This window comes from Lepisma saccharinum, chromosome 22 (assembly GCF_977018435.1).
Source record: "Lepisma saccharinum chromosome 22, izLepSacc3.1, whole genome shotgun sequence".
In the NCBI taxonomy this organism is placed as follows: domain Eukaryota; kingdom Metazoa; phylum Arthropoda; class Insecta; order Zygentoma; family Lepismatidae; genus Lepisma; species Lepisma saccharinum.
The window spans coordinates 22,604,794-22,622,391 of NC_139250.1; the positions used below are offsets into that span (position 1 = coordinate 22,604,794).

The 17,598-nt window shown below is 35.0% G+C and overlaps 1 protein-coding gene across 1 annotated transcript in view; it reads right to left on the bottom strand.

Moving 5' to 3' along the window:
• LOC146005044 (uncharacterized) overlaps positions 1-17,598 on the bottom strand; it is a 72,675-nt gene that overhangs the window by 15,593 nt on the left and 39,484 nt on the right. Inside the window, exon 3 of the mRNA XM_083144190.1 lies at positions 2,099-2,352. Coding sequence (XP_083000316.1) covers positions 2,099-2,338 — 240 coding nt within the window. The 5' untranslated portion in view covers positions 2,339-2,352. The remainder of the gene's footprint in view (positions 1-2,098; positions 2,353-17,598) is intronic.

Genomic DNA, 17,598 nt, shown 5'->3' on the forward strand with positions numbered 1-17,598 from the left:
TCTTGACTTCCTGCTTGCTGCTTCTTCCCTGTATTTGTGCCAAAATATCCGTTGAGCATTTGTAGCACACTTTGATTTATCAAAATGTGGCACACAGAAAAAATTAGCTCCAGAAAGCATCATCTTGAATTTGCCACCATCTAGCAGCAAGAAATGGAAGTACAGGAAACAATTGCAATACAAAAAAACTGGTGGCCAGAGCATGTTAAAGATAACATCACCTCCAAAAATGGCTGAGACCATGAATGTGTGGAGTACTACCTAGACCCCACAAATATTCATAGCATGTTGCAATGAGTCAGGGGGTAGCTTTACCTTTTAGAGTATCTTCAACTTCAATGTTATAACAATAACATTAATCGAACAAGAATAAATATGTGATGAAAGGAGCACGTTATCTCAAAAGTTACATAAACAATTGTGTTTATGTGCTTGCAAAAACTGTAGGGATGGGCCGACATGAAATTCTGGCTCATAACGATAAACGTTTCGACATAAAATTTACCAATATTAATATATAACTAGAAATGGTCCTTGAAGAACCTGAATGGATCATTGACCTCCTTAATAAAGGCATGTTTCGAGTTGACTGCAGTGAAAAAGACGTTACATACCAGCCGATACTTTCTGGCATTTTGGTCTTCCATGGGCTCTGCAAAAATGTTGCACGACACTTTTGCTGGGTCTAATTATCCTGGAAATTATGCAAAATTCAAACTTACTTTATACTTTGCACAAATTTTGAGGTAAAAACAGAATTTTGTTATTACATAACATGCATTTTAATATTCTGATTTAATTTTTTAATATTTTAAAGCAAAATTCTTGGTAAATTGATGCATAAAACTCAAGTAGAATAATTACTCTAATATTGATTAATATTTTGAAAAGCTGTAAATTATTACAATTTTCAAGTATCGGTGGGAATCAGTATCAGTATCGGCTGAGCCCTAATATTTAGACATTTACTTTTTTTAAAAAGTAGGCCATGGAGATTATCCATAAAAATTATTACAAAATGGCAGAAATTTGCACTAAATTTAAGGTATTTATAAATACGAGGGTTATTTTTTAAGTAAGGTCCATTTTGCAATAAAAACGAAGTAAGTAAATGTTTTTCAAAACACCATTTATTTTTCTGAATTCACATACACTTCTCTATTTTTCTACATAATTTCCTTGCTGGTTTAAACATTTATCGTAAGGAACTATGAGTTTTTGGATACCCTCCCCACAGAACTCTGCCTCCTGTGATGATAGCCAGTTACGGTCGTTTTCACTTCTTCATCAGCGTTTCAACGCTTGCCACCCAGGAAGGTCTTGAGATGGCGGAAGAGGTGGTAGTCGCTAGGTGCAATGTCTGTTTGTGAATACCGTTTGAAATTGCACGTGGGAATGAGTGTGCATGCAGGCTCCCGGCATTCTTTGAGCAGCATCATGGCAACTGTGTTTTGGGCCAGGCAGGGTGTTTTGTTAATGGACCTTTTGCCGCAAGGAACAGCAATTAACTCAGCTTCCATGAGTAACTGGCTATCATCACAGGCGACAGTTCTATGAGGAGAGTATCTAAAAACTCAAGGCCAGGAAATTATGTAAAAAAATTGAGAAGTGTATGTAAATTTAGAAAATAAATATTTTTTTGAAAAACATTTACTTACTTCGTTTTTATTGCAAAACAGACCTTACTTAAAAAATAACCCTTGTATATCGGATCGGTAAAAATTGGTAATTTTACCAATAAACTATATTGGCCGATTCTGATAGAGTACCAATTAATGTGTCCATCCCATAAAAGCTGTAAACTACATGAGAAATTATGGCATCAACAGTTCAACAAAGAAACATTTGTCAATCAAGATAAAGTTCTCGGGACTTTTACCTGGTTTTCCATGTTTGTTGCAACTCTGAAAGAAACAACCACATCAAGATTTGAACCTATCCATTTGTAATGAAATATCATGGCTGTGACTAACAAATGGAGATACAAAACAACTTAATAACTTGTAGAACAATTGACAGTCAAAAGAACCTTTAGGCATGCACACACTAAATTATGGCTAAATGATTTCCGAATCTATTACATAGTGTTTCAACTTACCTTGAATAAAGTTCTGAAGTATGGGCTGCCCATTGACAGCACTAGCTTGTGAGCTTGAATATACTGGCCTTCGCATGCCAACGTAACATCCTTCATAGATTCTTCCTGGAACATATCTTTCAACCCAGATGCAAGGCTGGTGTGGTAGTCATACCACATCAACAAGAACTGTCCTGTCTTGCTTTCCTCAAGAGACATTGTTAATTGGTAATTGTCTTGATTCTTATTAGTAGACTTCATGATTTTCAAAAACCCTACAAAAAAGAAGTCTTGTTATTATTTTGTGTTCAGCTACTATGAATGCTAAAAATGTGTCTTATTCACAAACGTTACACTAAATTTCTACCTTCCTTTCTTGTGTAACAACATGAGACATTAACCAAGTGTTAAGGGATACACAATATTTGCTAGTCAACATCAGTGGCAGCAAGGGGGGGGGGCAGTTGCCCCCTACTTTTCGCCACTTTTGCTCCAGCACTATGCTAAACCTTATCTACAAAGTGAAATATACTGTCTTTACTCATTTTTGATTATTTTTAAAATTTAAATCGATTTTTTTAAAAGACACATTGCTTGTATGGTTTTTGGCACCATGCATATAGAAATTTGTATTTCTCTGGGAAGGCTTTCTGATAAATGGCCATGTAAAATATTTGAACAGTTTGATTAAAGGAAATAAAATATCGTATGTAAATATAGATTTTTCTGATAGTGTACATATGAACCTACTATGGAAATGTTTGTCGAGTGTGTTAATGAAACTATAATAATTTCAGTAACTTCCAGTGAAAATAAAACATTCTGGATGTAATATATAATTATAACTTAAAAGAAATTCTATGGTTTTTGTAGCTGAATTTTGGAAATTTTTTAAATGTTAGTTTGCAAAATATTAGCTGCCATGTTTATTTACAGTTTAATGATGACTATTTATGGTTTAACATGATTAGTATTTTATTATTCTACACAAAGTGTTTGCTATTTTTGCCTATATAAATTATTAAATTTTAGTATGTTTACAGTTTACACATTATATTTCCTTTTGTATGAGCTTCACACCCATCAGTACATATATTTTGTTTCCTTTTAGAGTCTAATAAACCCTATTTAATGATTACTTGATTAATTTACTTTCACCAAAAGTGATTTTGATATCTACAAAATCCTTATGTACATTATTCTGTAAATTATTTCCATAAAGTGATTCAAATCAGTAATTTTTTTTAATAAAAATTCATTAGTTTCATCATATCATTACTTATCATCACCTTTGTGATTAGTCAAAAGAGGCAGAAAAGTGACGTAAAATAAGGCAAATCAATTCATACTATAAACTTGACAAGAACCGAACATGATTAGAATGATTAAATCAAGAAGACTTAGGTGGGCAGGCCATGTGGCACGAATGGGAGAGGAAAGAAGAGTTTACAGGATTCTTGTTGGGAAACCTGATGGTAAGAGACCAGTAGGAAGATTGATTGATTTGATGTTTTAAGTCCACTCTATGCACAGTATGGCTAATCGGGACTGGACCTACAGTTTAAAGTGGGATCAAACCACTATGTGCCTCCACCGGGAAACGAACCCAGGACCCCAGTAGGAAGACGAAGAAGATGAAGATGGAGGGATAACATTGAGATGGACCTAAAGGAAATTGGTAGGGATGGAAAAGAATATACAAATCTTGCTCATGATGGAAGGTCTGTGTTGTTGCAGCCATCAACCTTCAGGTTTAAGAAGGCTAGAGAGTTAGTTAGTTAGAAACGAACATGTAAGGAGAGGAGAATTCTGTCAACAACTTATGACCCACAATCAGAGTGGTTGTTAAAAATCTGCGCAGGATTACTGTCCCCATGTGCAGCAAGGCTCACACGTTTGTTTTTCAATCAATGAAAGTATTGTCCCAGTGGATAAGTTTCCAGGTATGTACAAGAAGCCTAAACTGGATAATGCAGAACTCAGTATCCAAGACAAACTAAAATTGAAGTGCACAAAATATGATGAAATGAAAGGTATTTGGATTTCAGTTTGATCGGTACTAATGTTGATAAATGCACCTTTGAAAGGAAGTTACTGCTTTGGAAAAGAAATACTGATGATAACATTATTGGTGATTGCTCTCCTACATGCGTGCATGTTAAAGAAACAGAACTACAATCAAATGTGTATTTGTGGAACACTTTCCCCCACTTCAAAAAGCACTTTCAACGGGACACACAGCAAAACTAGATCAGGGATCTGTTCAACAGACACACCTCCACCAAATTTTATCACAGCAGCAAAGAAGCACCCTATTGATCTTTCTTCAGACAACACAGTGAAGACTATGGGGTGTAAAGTGAGTGTGACCCTTTCCAAAAAAAACACAAATGACCCTACCATCCACATAGTACACCCTGGACTGAATTTTGCAGACTAATAAGGCAGACGTCGGATAACCAGCCAATATAATCCTCTCTGGGGTTTGTCCTGTGTACTGTCCTTATGTATATGTGATTGTCTCTTCATCATCATTCATCCTCATCTTCCCAATTAGCCCAAAGAGGCAGAAAAGTATAGTAAAATAAACTAAATCAACATTCAAGACAACAACACTATCTGAATTCCAGAGCTCCATGAGGGATACTACTTTCGTATAGATGTGACACCTATAAATCATTTATTTCACACTTTTTTACATTGCTATCCTACTATTCTGCATTGCGGAACATTTCTTTAGGTGAATAATTTCTAACAGTACTTACTGTTATTCGTTATTTCGATTCTGTAACACACATTATGGGTATAGTGTACTGGTTTATCGTGCATTGTGAAAGTGTTTTGTCGATTTATGCAGTGTTGCAACCTTGTTCACCGAAAAATTCCTACTTTCGTGCCCGGATTTGAAATTATGCGAATACCTCGCAAACCAATGATGTTAGCGTCACAAACCATTGACGTTAGCCCCACAAACCATTGACGTTAGCCCCACAAACTATTCACATTAGCCCCACAAACCATTTTCCCGTAAGGTTAGGTTAGGTTAAGTTAGGCAAGCATAGTTTAAAAATTTTAAAAAAAATTAAAAATACTCGACACGTCATGCTATACTGAAAACACGGCGAGGTTTGAAACACTGACTACGGGATTTACATCATCTAACACACGGAACATTGTGCTCTCATGCAGAAAGCAAATGGCGGCAGCAGCAACTGCGTGTCGTACAGAGATTTTCGCAGAAAACAACATGCATTCGCATTAAAATGGATCAAAACTACATTCACGAACTTTCACGCTACAGAAAATGATTTGCGTAAGTACTTTCCCCTGTAAAAAATAAGAAATCAGTCTCACTTACATGAAAGTGTTACCCCATGAGGAATCTGGAGTTGCAAAAAAGCTGGCTTTTTTCCGATAAAAAGCTGCCTTTAAAAAAACGGAAATCTTAGCTTTTTACTAATTTTGGGTAACATATTTAACTTGCAGTGTCAGTTAAGAGTTTTAAAGGTTCATGAAGTCATATTTTGGAGCTTCACAAATAATTTTACATCCAAGATACACACATTATCCATTTCTGCTAGTTACTAATTTGTTTTTGCTGCATGTGAGTTTGTGTATTAGCTAACCATTGGCATAGTGGTAACACTGTCTGATAATCAGGGGGCACAAGGTTTGATCCTCAGTGGAGACATATTGCATAGCGATTCGGATTTCATTTTTAAACTGTAGGTCCAGTCCTGATCTGAGCATAAAATGAACTTAATAAAACTTTCATGTGTTTATGTCATCATATCATTGATCTTTTATAAACAAAATGATTTGGTTATACTCAAGTTGCATTCCTGTGATGTCACAAAAAATGAAGCAAATGCTAATATTAAACTACTAGATGTTTCACGACAATTAAAAACTACTATTCACAACACGTATGCAGAACACCCAGTGGTCGGAAGTAGCATGCTACTTGTAGCGTCGCTACTGTAGCTAGCTACAAAATTTGTAGCGGCGCTACATGCTACATTTTTTAAATTGTAGTTGGAGCGGTAGCGAAGCTACAAAATTCCTGTAGTTGTAGCGAAAATTTCGCTACAGCTACATTTTTCTCAGCATTTTGAGGTAATTTTTGAATGTGACAAAGGCGTGAAAAATAAATGACAATATTGCTTACTTTTGCAAGAGACTCAAAAAGACAAAGTCCATTACATGCAAATACAGATAATCTAGATTATAAATATCTTTATATCGCAGATTATAAATATTTGCATAATTTATTTCATTAGCATCTGCATAATTCTAATATCCAGATAACTAACTGGCATATATGAATATATTCCGGCTAATAGCCATTTATTTTAGCTGCATCACTATTTTGGGGAGAATCATGCCTCATTTGCTACACCGCGAGGAAAAAATGCCCCGTTCAAATCCTGTGGATATCGATGGCGTAACAGACAGCAAAATATCGATATTTACTGTGTAAAACCCAATTTACAGTGCAAGAATGGGCGATCCATTTTCTACTAATCTGACAAAGCAATAGTGCCAGCAATCAACGATTCAGTTCGTTAACAGCATTGATCATTGTCAGTGTATAGGATCACCCTGGCAAGAAATTATTGTTACAAGAACGATAGTGTTTCTGGAATTACAATTATTTTGGTCATAATGATTGTTCGCAAATTTCAAAATTACAATATGTTTAGAACACTCGGGTTTACACATCAGCTTCCTCAATATATTTTATCACATTGTAAAATAACGTACAAGTTATTGACTTTCCTGCAGAAATGACTTTTTTTGTTAAAATACACACTTTTCAAATTTATGTATTTTTCCTACTTTTGCGTCCCTTTTCTGTAACTTTTTCTAATCATGGCAATGAGGATGCATTATTTATTTAGTTATTTTCTTATCTTTGGCATTTTCTGCCACTTTTGGCTAATTTTGAGAATGGGGAAGAATGATTGATTAGCAGAGTGGGGAATGGAGGAGCAGGATGATCCCATCTTCCTAACTATAGTGGAACCACAAGCAAAACAACCTGCGCAGACCCGCGACTCCTGTGCACCGTACTTCAGCGAGGAGGGGATGGGGAGAGAGGACCATGCTTCCTTATGGCCCGTGTTGAAGGGAAGAAGGGAAAGCTGCGAGGGGACTTTTCGTCCAAGGTTTTTTCCTTGTGGTCGATCTATAGAAGTCTTTCCTAGTGTTTGTTTTGAGTCCACTTTATGCACAAATCAGCTGATCGAGACTGATATGAACCACCATGTGCCCTCTGCCGGGTATCGAACCTGGGGCCCTTTGAATACAAGGTGACAATTACAATTTCCACTGTGTCTTCGGGGAAGCATTTCCAACAGAAAAGCTTACATAAAGCATTGTTCCAACTGTTTCTCATTTATACCATTAGAAGCATCTCCCAGCTATCCTCAAGGTTCGAGCAAATATCCGCCATCCCCCAAATAACATTCTGTTTAAGTTAAGAAAATTAAATTGCTAAATATCACATATTTATCTTATTCCCATTTTGTGCAACATGTTCTAGTTAATTTCGATACATGTAATATTCTTCCAATTAATTTTGAAAAGAAGTATATCACATAAATATTTTTTTCAAATGACAGTAAGAACATCACCGATACGTGTAAGAAATAGTTTTTTTGAATTGATATGCCACTTAAAAGGGTATTTTATTCTCAAACACTTTATTAAAAATATGTATTAACTGAAGTAACACTGCTATAAAAATTATAGAATGAAGGGAATCATGGTAATAAATAACAGAATCTATTTTTCAGTACGTACAACTATCATACTAGGGCTTCTTTTGAATAGCCATATAGTTGGTTAAGTTTTTAATACAGAAGTAGCGCAAAAGTAGCAAAGTAGCGAGTAGCGAACAGGAGTAGCATAGCGAGTTACTTTTTGGAAAATGTAGCTGTAGCTGTAGCAAAACTACATTTTGGAAGAGTAGCTGTAGTTGTAGTGAAGCTACTTATAAAATGTAGCGTTCTGATCACTGTATATACCCCATTTAATACTTAATATCAGTATGTTACTACAAGTGAGATTTAGAACACAAGGTTACTTACAAATGCAAGTACTGTTGTTGGAAAATAGCCACATTTTTGATTGAATGTTTTATACAAATAAAATTAATATATGAATAGAATTCATAGGTCTATTCATAATGCACAAATTAATTAATACAGTATTGTTATTATTACATGAAAAAGAAGGTATAAGAATAGAGATATAACAGTACATATTAATTATTATGTGTAGTTAAACAACCAAAATTTGTATAAAACAACAGTACAGTTAAGAAATTTAATGTCAAAAAGACATAGAATTCAATATTTATTGAATAACAAAAAATGATGTTAGATCCAGTTGATGAAAAGAAAATTTCTAATTAATATTTTATGCACAAGTAGTAGCATGCATAAATCTTTGACACTGTCCTTCAATCAGAAACACATAATCACTTTATTTCTCTTGTAGTCTACGGTTATTACAAGCATAAAAACACAGTTTTTCGTTGTGATGTTTCAGAAAAACACACGCTCCCTTCATCAGACATTTGTTTTTAGTCGACTAAAGATACAGTTATAACAATGGTTAAGAATTTTTTACATAAAAAAGAGAATACAATGGATGTTGTTAATGTTACATTGTTGTAATATAGCAACATAACTGTAAAAAAAAAAGCAGTCTGTTTTATTTTTATTTCAGATAAAAATTTTGATCACATTGTTTTTATTTAAAAAAAAAAATATTATGAATCCCAAATATCATCAGGCAATTCAAAAATCATAATTGCTTTCACAGAGTTACTTGATGTTTTCTGTTACATTAAATTTTAGAGATGGTGGCTTACTCCAATTATGAAAAAGAAAACTCCATAGTGGGTCTATGTTACAATTTTCATTATTTAATTTATTCCAGTGTTTTGCAATGAACGAAGCTTCCCAGACATTCATATCTATGTATCCCGTTACTCTTTTTAATCAAATGCTTCTCTTTGATGATGTGAGCTGACAAACATGTTCTTGGGTTTAGATTTATAATATCTAAATCGTGTTCGCACCATCTAATTGCCATTTTCCTTGCTGTTTGTCCTACAAAATCCTTTACTGACAAAGGCTGTCACACAGCATACAGCTTTGTGCTTATTGTTTACATTCTATTCTCAAAAGTTTTCAAATAGTATGTGTTCCGCAAATTAACAATGGTTTCAAATTTCCTTTAATATTTCTAAACCACTATCATTGAACAGCCTTGAAAATTCTATGTTTAGATAATAATATATATATATATAAAAATTAAATGATACGTATTAGCAATTATTATTATAATAAAGAACATGTCTAATTTTGAGTTAGCAACAATATATATATATATATATTTCCATGACTGAAAAACCCGGTACAGGGATTATAATGAATGGACAGTCCAAACTAAATTGGGGCATGTGGTAGCCATGCATCAATGGTTGTACAAACTTAAACTACCAATATTGCAGACTTCTCGAACCTGCTTCTCTACACATCAAACATATTAACTTGTGCAAGGACAAAATCGATCTTTTTTAAAACTTGAAAACTTGTTGATGTTATTTTTGTGGCTCTTTATAGGTTCACATTTAAATATTTCACAGCTCGATAATACCATTAGATTCTATTTGCAATACATTCTTGACCAAAAATGGTATGACCCCTGTTTCTCGCCCCCCATACTCACCCGACCTTGCCCCATGCATTTTTTTTTTTGTTTCCTATAGTCGTTTTCACGTTCAGAAGACACAATGGGCTCTTATGGACAATGCTTTTCTTATGGGTAATACGAGCGTGCTGTTGTGAAATTTCTCGATTTACAAATTTAGCTTATGTAAAATCGGTACCTGCAGCTTTGCAGGAAATTTTGTAGAGAATACGATGGTGAGCACAAAAAAGTGGTAACTTCTTTACATATTTTTAGATAAATTAAAAACTCAAATTTTCTGTGAAAACACAATTTTTACATTGTTTTCATTCCTAACGTTGAAACATGCCGTAAAATTGAAGCATTCATTATGAAAAAAATTGACACGGTTTTCCAATTGTCATAGGTGATGGTGGTGCTCAGAATTTATCAATACTTTAAAGCATATTCGCATTAAAAAATATTCAAATAAAGTATGTGGAGATTTTTTATATTCGTGCAGTAGAAAATGTCGTCGCTGGCCATTTTTTGTTCTGTAATTCCAAGTAAAAACTTCCAGCGACAAAGTTGTGAAGAAAATAATGAAATTATTTTTTATAACCACTCAAAGGTTCCCAGAAATATTACTTCCATGCATTTGGAGTTTCTTTTTAACCCGAACCGCGCGCAAAGTAAGGGGACGGTGTCTGGCCATCTTGAGCCGACTCACCGCAGCATTCCGGCTAATCACCACCAAGTTTTCGAGTTGTTATTTTATTTCCATTCAGTAAAAATATTAACTTCATTCAGTTTGTTATAATAGAATTGCAATTACTTTAATTTAATAATTGACAATTATTTCCAATGCTGCTGTTGTGAGCAACATTAGTGCTGTCGCAAATATACTTTGTTTTTGTTTACATTACTGTCGACATTAATACTGAAATGAAGATCACCTTTCAGTTTCCAACGTACACATAAATTCATAGACTATATGTAACACATTACCATATCTCAATGTTATTCTATGAAATAATTACAGAGAAAGGCGAATGAATATTAAATGTGCCTGTGTATTAAATTAAATCTAATGGGAAAATGACATGCTAATGAACTGTAATGTTCACAGTATAATATTAATATTTACATATAATCATCATTATATATATAAAATATGTAACACCTACATTGTGAAGGAAGCTCATCATTTCCCGGCGACATGAGCAAGCGCTGTATTGGCAACACTGTACGGTTTCTCCATAAGCGCTGTTGTGTCTTTTGAACGTGAAAACGACTTTAGAATGAAAGGACACATGAAAGGAAAGCATTTTGCTCATGTTGCTGAGGTGAAGAAAAAAACGACTTAGGTGCTGTCATGCATCACAAAAGATGACTTTAAAAAATGTTTTGAAAAATGGAATCAAAGATTGGACACGAGTCTTTATGCAAGTGGAGAGTGATTTGAAGGGGACTGAAGGTTTGTACTTAAATTGTGAATAAATAAGTTCACAGAAAAATTAGTTTGGTTTATTTTGGGTACGCCCACATATATATATGCAAAACTACTCAAGTTATCTGAGTGTGTGTATATATACTATGTACATGTATTTAAAAACCTACTGAAACTTGAAGATAACTTTTGGAAAAACTATTTATTAAAAAAAAAGCAGTCGTTTTTTGCAAACTGCTTATGTCTAGAAAAGAATTCCATGTTGAAAGGTGTACTTTAAATTAAGATATAGGCATCTTTTTACAGTAGAGATATAAATGAAAGCTGTGAAATAAGATATATGCAGCTAAGTAATGTATTTTCATTGATTTGAAACACTTTGGGGGAAAAAGCCGAAAAAAAAAAACCCAGCCAAAAAAGCCACGTGTCACTTCATGTCACTTGTCACTTCAATGTGACCCCTCCCCCACACTGTCATGTGTTGCTTCGGTCTGAATATTCTCTATTAATAAGATTGTTAGCTACTTCATCAGAGATTAAGATTTCATTTAGCCTGTAAATCACAGAGAACAAATTGCAAGTACTGTTGATGGAAAAGGCCTGCTTTTTGATAGAATGTTCCTTTTATAATAATGAATGAGCCTCTGGAGTGGAATAAAGTAATGCTGTTGCCTTGTAATAAGAAGGGGTCTGTGGTTCAATCCTCAGTGGAGGCAGAGGGCTCCGGATCTCATATCAAACTGTAGGTCCAAAAAGTCTATAAGGCTTTCATTTTTGCCATTTGTGGCCAGTCTTATTTGCAAAAGTTCCGTTGCACCCAGAGGTTGATGACAAATTTAAAACTAATTTTATATTTGACGAGAAGTCTATACATATTTGAACTATGATTATGCCAAACTTGATATATTAATATTAATTAAGGTTGCATATTAATTTCCATATAAACTTTTAAGATCAGAAATGTATTTATGAGTGAAATTGTTGGGATCAGGGGATCGACTTGTAAGAAATACATTTACTGCTCTGTGGTCTCACAAAGGTTGAGAACCACTGCAACAAGCAGCCAAAGTACACCACTAGTTGCTCCGTGACCAGTTGAGCGGCCATTTAACCAAATTATACATGATGTACTGGAAACCAGAATACAAATACGTATATATTACTGAACACAAAATTTAATGTACTAGATTTTCAAAACACACATACAAAACTACTCTAGTTTTGCACGTGCCACGTAGGCACATTTAGAGGATCTCTGCCATGTTGGAGGTGTTGTGATCAGCACCATGTTCCGGTTGGCTTTACAACCCCCACCCCTGCAGGGTTGTCCCTAGGTACCCGTTGATTTGAGGTTGGGCAAGAACCGGAGCTGCTTTATGCGGAAACAAGGCCAGAAAAATTCCCACCCTCGGAATCGAACTTGGGTCTCCTGTGTGGCAGTCAGACTAGAGCACCACAGCTCCGGGAAGTTGGCATTTCATTCCAACTGTGCAAATTATTTTTCAAAATATGAGAAAAATAAAATTAGGCTCTCGGCGGAAGACGCTCACGACACCTCCTCAACTAGCTTCAGAGGGAAGGGGTTAGTCTATTTTGAAACATACAGCAATGAGAAAGTGAATATTATAACCTTTTTTTTTATGATTTTTAATCGTGTTCAGTTTCTTCACATAAACCAACATTCCAAGCTGAAGCAAGAGACTACGTAGGTCAGGAAACCACATTCACTTCACCAACACAGTAGCCAAGGACTCTTCAGGAGCAGAGCGGTTTCGGATCAAGATCCATATCCTGACCGCTTCTTAAGTCTTTGTGGAAATAATCCCTCATTAGGAACCCCGCAGTCATTGGCCGTGCAAGAAAGAGTGCCCGCCTCAGACATAGTACATAGCATATTCTTGGAAATTCCAGTCCCTTCCCCCATTCCATTTTGGTCAGCTGGTACCAGAGGCGCAACCACAAATTTGTGTCTGGGGGGGGGGGCAAGTACCAGGATAAACATACAAATAATAATAATAATTATTATTATTATTATATTGTTATTATTGATTTGTTTTATTTTACTTCACTTATTGTGCCACTTTTGGCAAATTTGGGGATGAGTGATGATATGATGGCAAGTACCAGGATAAACATACAAATAATAATAATAATTATTATTATTATTATATTGTTATTATTGATTTGTTTTATTTTACTTCACTTATTGTGCCACTTTTGGCAAATTTGGGGATGAGTGATGATATGATGAAACATCCATGCCCAAGCTGGGATTCGAACTTGGGACCAACATTATTATTATTAGTAGTAGTAGTAGTATGAAAGACGATATTACCCTTGTAAATTATGCAGAAAGAGGGTAGAATTTGGTGCTATAGCATTTATGTTCGAACAAACAATTTGAATTATTTTTTAAACATGTTCAATTTCACATTAATGATGGAAAACAAGCACACAAACTATACTGCTGGACAATGAAAACCGGACACTTTAATATTTGACATCTGAATTGCAATAACAGCTCGCAGGTATATTACAGAATGTTCGGCAGATCATGTAGTACCATATGCACCATTCATAGGCTCGGACTTTGTTTATGCATTTGTACTTAATTCAGTTTCTGCAACATTTAGTTAGCCCTTGTACCAGAGCTTTTATCGACCCATTGCGTTATCACAAAAAATGCAAGTGTCCGGTTTTTTTTGTCCAGCAGTATATTTTCGAAAGACAGAAAATGCTTGATAAATGCATTCCAAATATAATTCTTTTTTACATTAACATGTATAACTTCGATGCACGATATATGTTTCACATTATTCAACATAGAGCGACGTGGAAGTTTCTTTAATGCATGTATATACAACATATATTATTTAAATACATTACACAACCAATTCATCCATCTCACAATAAACCAACAGCAAAAATGACATAAATTATTTCCCAAATGTGCACGCTCCCTCTCTACCAAACAATTGTTCATACACTTAAAACAAAATCAATTAAGGCAAGTCTTATTTCTCTGTCTGGTAATTTACAATGCATTACAGAGAAGAACATTTTTGAATCCAATTTTTTTGCAGGCTGAAATCAATATTGATTTAATAGGGTGCAAATAATTTCACGGGATGCCAATGCATTCTCTCTTTTACAACTTTTGTGCCTCCGCGAATGGTGTAATGGTAATATCGTCGCCTTGTGATCAAGGGGTACTGGGTTCGATATCCGGTGGAAGCACATGGCACAGTGGTTCGGATCCCACTTTAAACTGTAGGTCCAGTCCCGATTATCCATTCTGTGTGTAAAGTGAACTTAAAACCAGAAATCAATCAATCAATTTTACAACTTATTTTCATTTAGATCGTTCGGCACCTAGCAATGGGTCTAAACTTGCTAAGACAAAGAAAATCTTATGAAAAGTATTTTTATTTGCATAAAATTTGAAGTTGTAGGCGGTGATTGCCCTCTGCAGGTACATTTGGCCTTCAATATTTGCCCCCTAGAACTGATTTCTGACCAAGGTTGGGGGGCAATGCCCACCTGCCCACCCCCGTGGTTGCACCAACCTGGCTGGTACACTTATTGTCCAGAGAACAGCTGTATTTTGAATGGTCGAGAGTACAGGAAAAGTCACGTCGGAAGATCACTGTACTCTTTCACTGCACTGAAGTCAGTCCCCTGATATAGAAGCAATAGACTAGACTGGTAAGTTACTTCTCTCCTTGCATTTTATTGATGTTTTCTGTGTTGAAGGACAGATAAGGACGAGATGAAGTACCGTCTCAATATATCATTCTTTCTTCCTGCTCTGTTTTTAGTGCTGCAAACTTAAGTGTATATTTTTTTGTTTATATTCCAACCTATAGTAATGAGAAACAGAAAATTCAGATATGAAAAAATATTGTCATTATTTTTTTTTTTTAATACTAAAGACAACACACCAAGCACTTGTGACGTGAGAAGAGAAGAGCGGATGTCTTTTTTTTCCTTTTTTTTTTTTTTTAAATTCTCCTGTTAGTTTTGAACGTCGTGTCTAAACGTGGCTGACTGATCGCTTAGTTTTAGTAGTATCGTAATTTATGTTCACCGGTCAACTAATTTTACTTCGAGAGACTGATTTTGTTTTAGATCTCAGTTGAGGGGGGTTCCATATGATTCTCATGAAAATTTTATTTCAAATCTGAAACATCTGACTGAAGAGTTATTGATTTGTGAAGACTTGTGAAGTTGAGAGGGATGAAAAACACCACCTTCTGGTGCAATTGATTTTTTCACACTAAGCAATGTGTTTGACAGCTAAAACAATATTATATATTATTTTGTGTGGATAATGTAGATGACCTATGAAAGCGAAATGTGACTGGGAATAATGCATACTACAGAGGAAGTTCTGCCAGACATAGTTGAAAATACACAGAGTTTGAAGTGATAAATTTCATATTTTTATATCGTTATCATGGCACATTCATGACGACGATGGATTTTTGAGTGCATACATTTTCATCAATTTACGCTTATAGTATTAAAATCTTTATATGCTCAGCATTTCGATTTTGTGGAGAAACACCACAGTGTTACTCCTGTAACTGTTCGTTACGAAAATCTACCCCATAGATTCAGCTTCCATTGAGACCCTGTTTATAATGTTGACTTTGAATCTAATTTTTGCCACTTTATTAATTTTTTATAACACTACCACAGACAATATTTACCTAAATTTTTCAGTTTTCTTTAATAGGACAGTTGAGGTCTTCACACACTTTGTGATAAAAAGAATTGATTTAGTTTATTTTACTTCGCTTTTTTCCACTTTTGGCTAATCGCAAAGATGAGAATTAGTGATGGCACGATGAAAAGACATTCACAAATAACACCTATGCCCAGGCCGGGATTCGAGCACGTTACCTCAGGCTTTGTAACGTACTGCAATAACCACTACGCCACGGAGGTCGGGTCGGCATGATGAAAAGAAGTAAGATGTCTTAGGAGCGGAAGAAGTTTCTTGACACAGTTATAGTACCTGCGCAAGGAGAGATTTTTTTATCCACCCCTGATCTCTACCTTTAACTCAAATAAATGACATTAATAAAAATCAACAGAGCATCGAATAGTGGGTTAATTTATTTATTGTTGTTTGTCAGAAACGCATACCTAATAATTAGCTATATAAAAATAAATTACAATATATTATGTATTAATAATTATAATTATATATATATATATATATATATATATATATACATATATATATATATGTGTGTGTGTGTGTGTCGAATGATGTAATGGTACCAGTTTGATATAGGGAAAACACATTTCACTCGTTCATTTAGTCATTTTTTACATTCGTACTTACCTATTATGCATTTCAAAACATTCTTTAAGGTGGGATTTCACTTTTGTTACGAAAATAGCTTCAATTTTCCACATATTGAGTAATTATTGTTCGTTCCTCTTTCGCTTGTGTTACACACAATAGGGCAGGCAAATCTTGACTAGCGTTAGCCCCGTCTAGTTGGCTGCACTTTTGGAATGACTTAAGATGACCGGACCCCTCTCCGATTTTCTTCATATTTGGCATACTCACCAATTGAGGCCTCCTTACAAAATCTGAAGTTAAAAGTTGTCAGAAATTGCAAAATAAGCAAAAATAAGGCGTTAGTTTTTGGGGAATGGAAACCATCAATATTCGCGAAATATTTTATTTCACAAGGAAATATATATATTCCTGATACTACCACGAGACCAAATGTTAACTATGTTTGCCTAAACTAACCGAAACTAACCTAACCACACGTCAATGGTTCGTGGGGATATCGTCAATGGTTCACAATTATTTTGCAATTTCTAGATGTTTCCGACAAATTTTAACTTCAGATTCGTCATTAGCAGACCTCAATTAGTAAGTATGCCATATATGAAGAAAATCGGAGAGGGGTCCAGTCATCTTAAGTCATACCACACTTTTTGACTCTATTTGACTGTTTGCCCCGAAGCGTCTAGTTGGTTGCATGGTGCAACACTGAGTCGTCTAGTTTGTTGATTTGGAGTCAAGTAGTGTATTTGGTGTCTGCACCGTCTGCACTACCTTCCGGACTGGTGTATGTTTGGTGTATGGTAACGTGGTGCATGATAACTAATCAAATGACCGTTTGACCTTTTGCCGCCCAAGCGTCTCGTACGAGATACCCAAATGTAACTCTCACTGTCCCAAGCATCTCGATCGAGACGCTGTGTCAAGGTTGTAGGTTTTACGTTATAACTTTTCTATTTTTGGCTAGAATTTCGATTTTATTTTTTTATATTGTTCCTAACACATGTTTTTAACCTTCATGCGGGCGCGTAGGCGGTAGTTTACCGCCCACGGCACAAAAACAGGAATATCTACAGC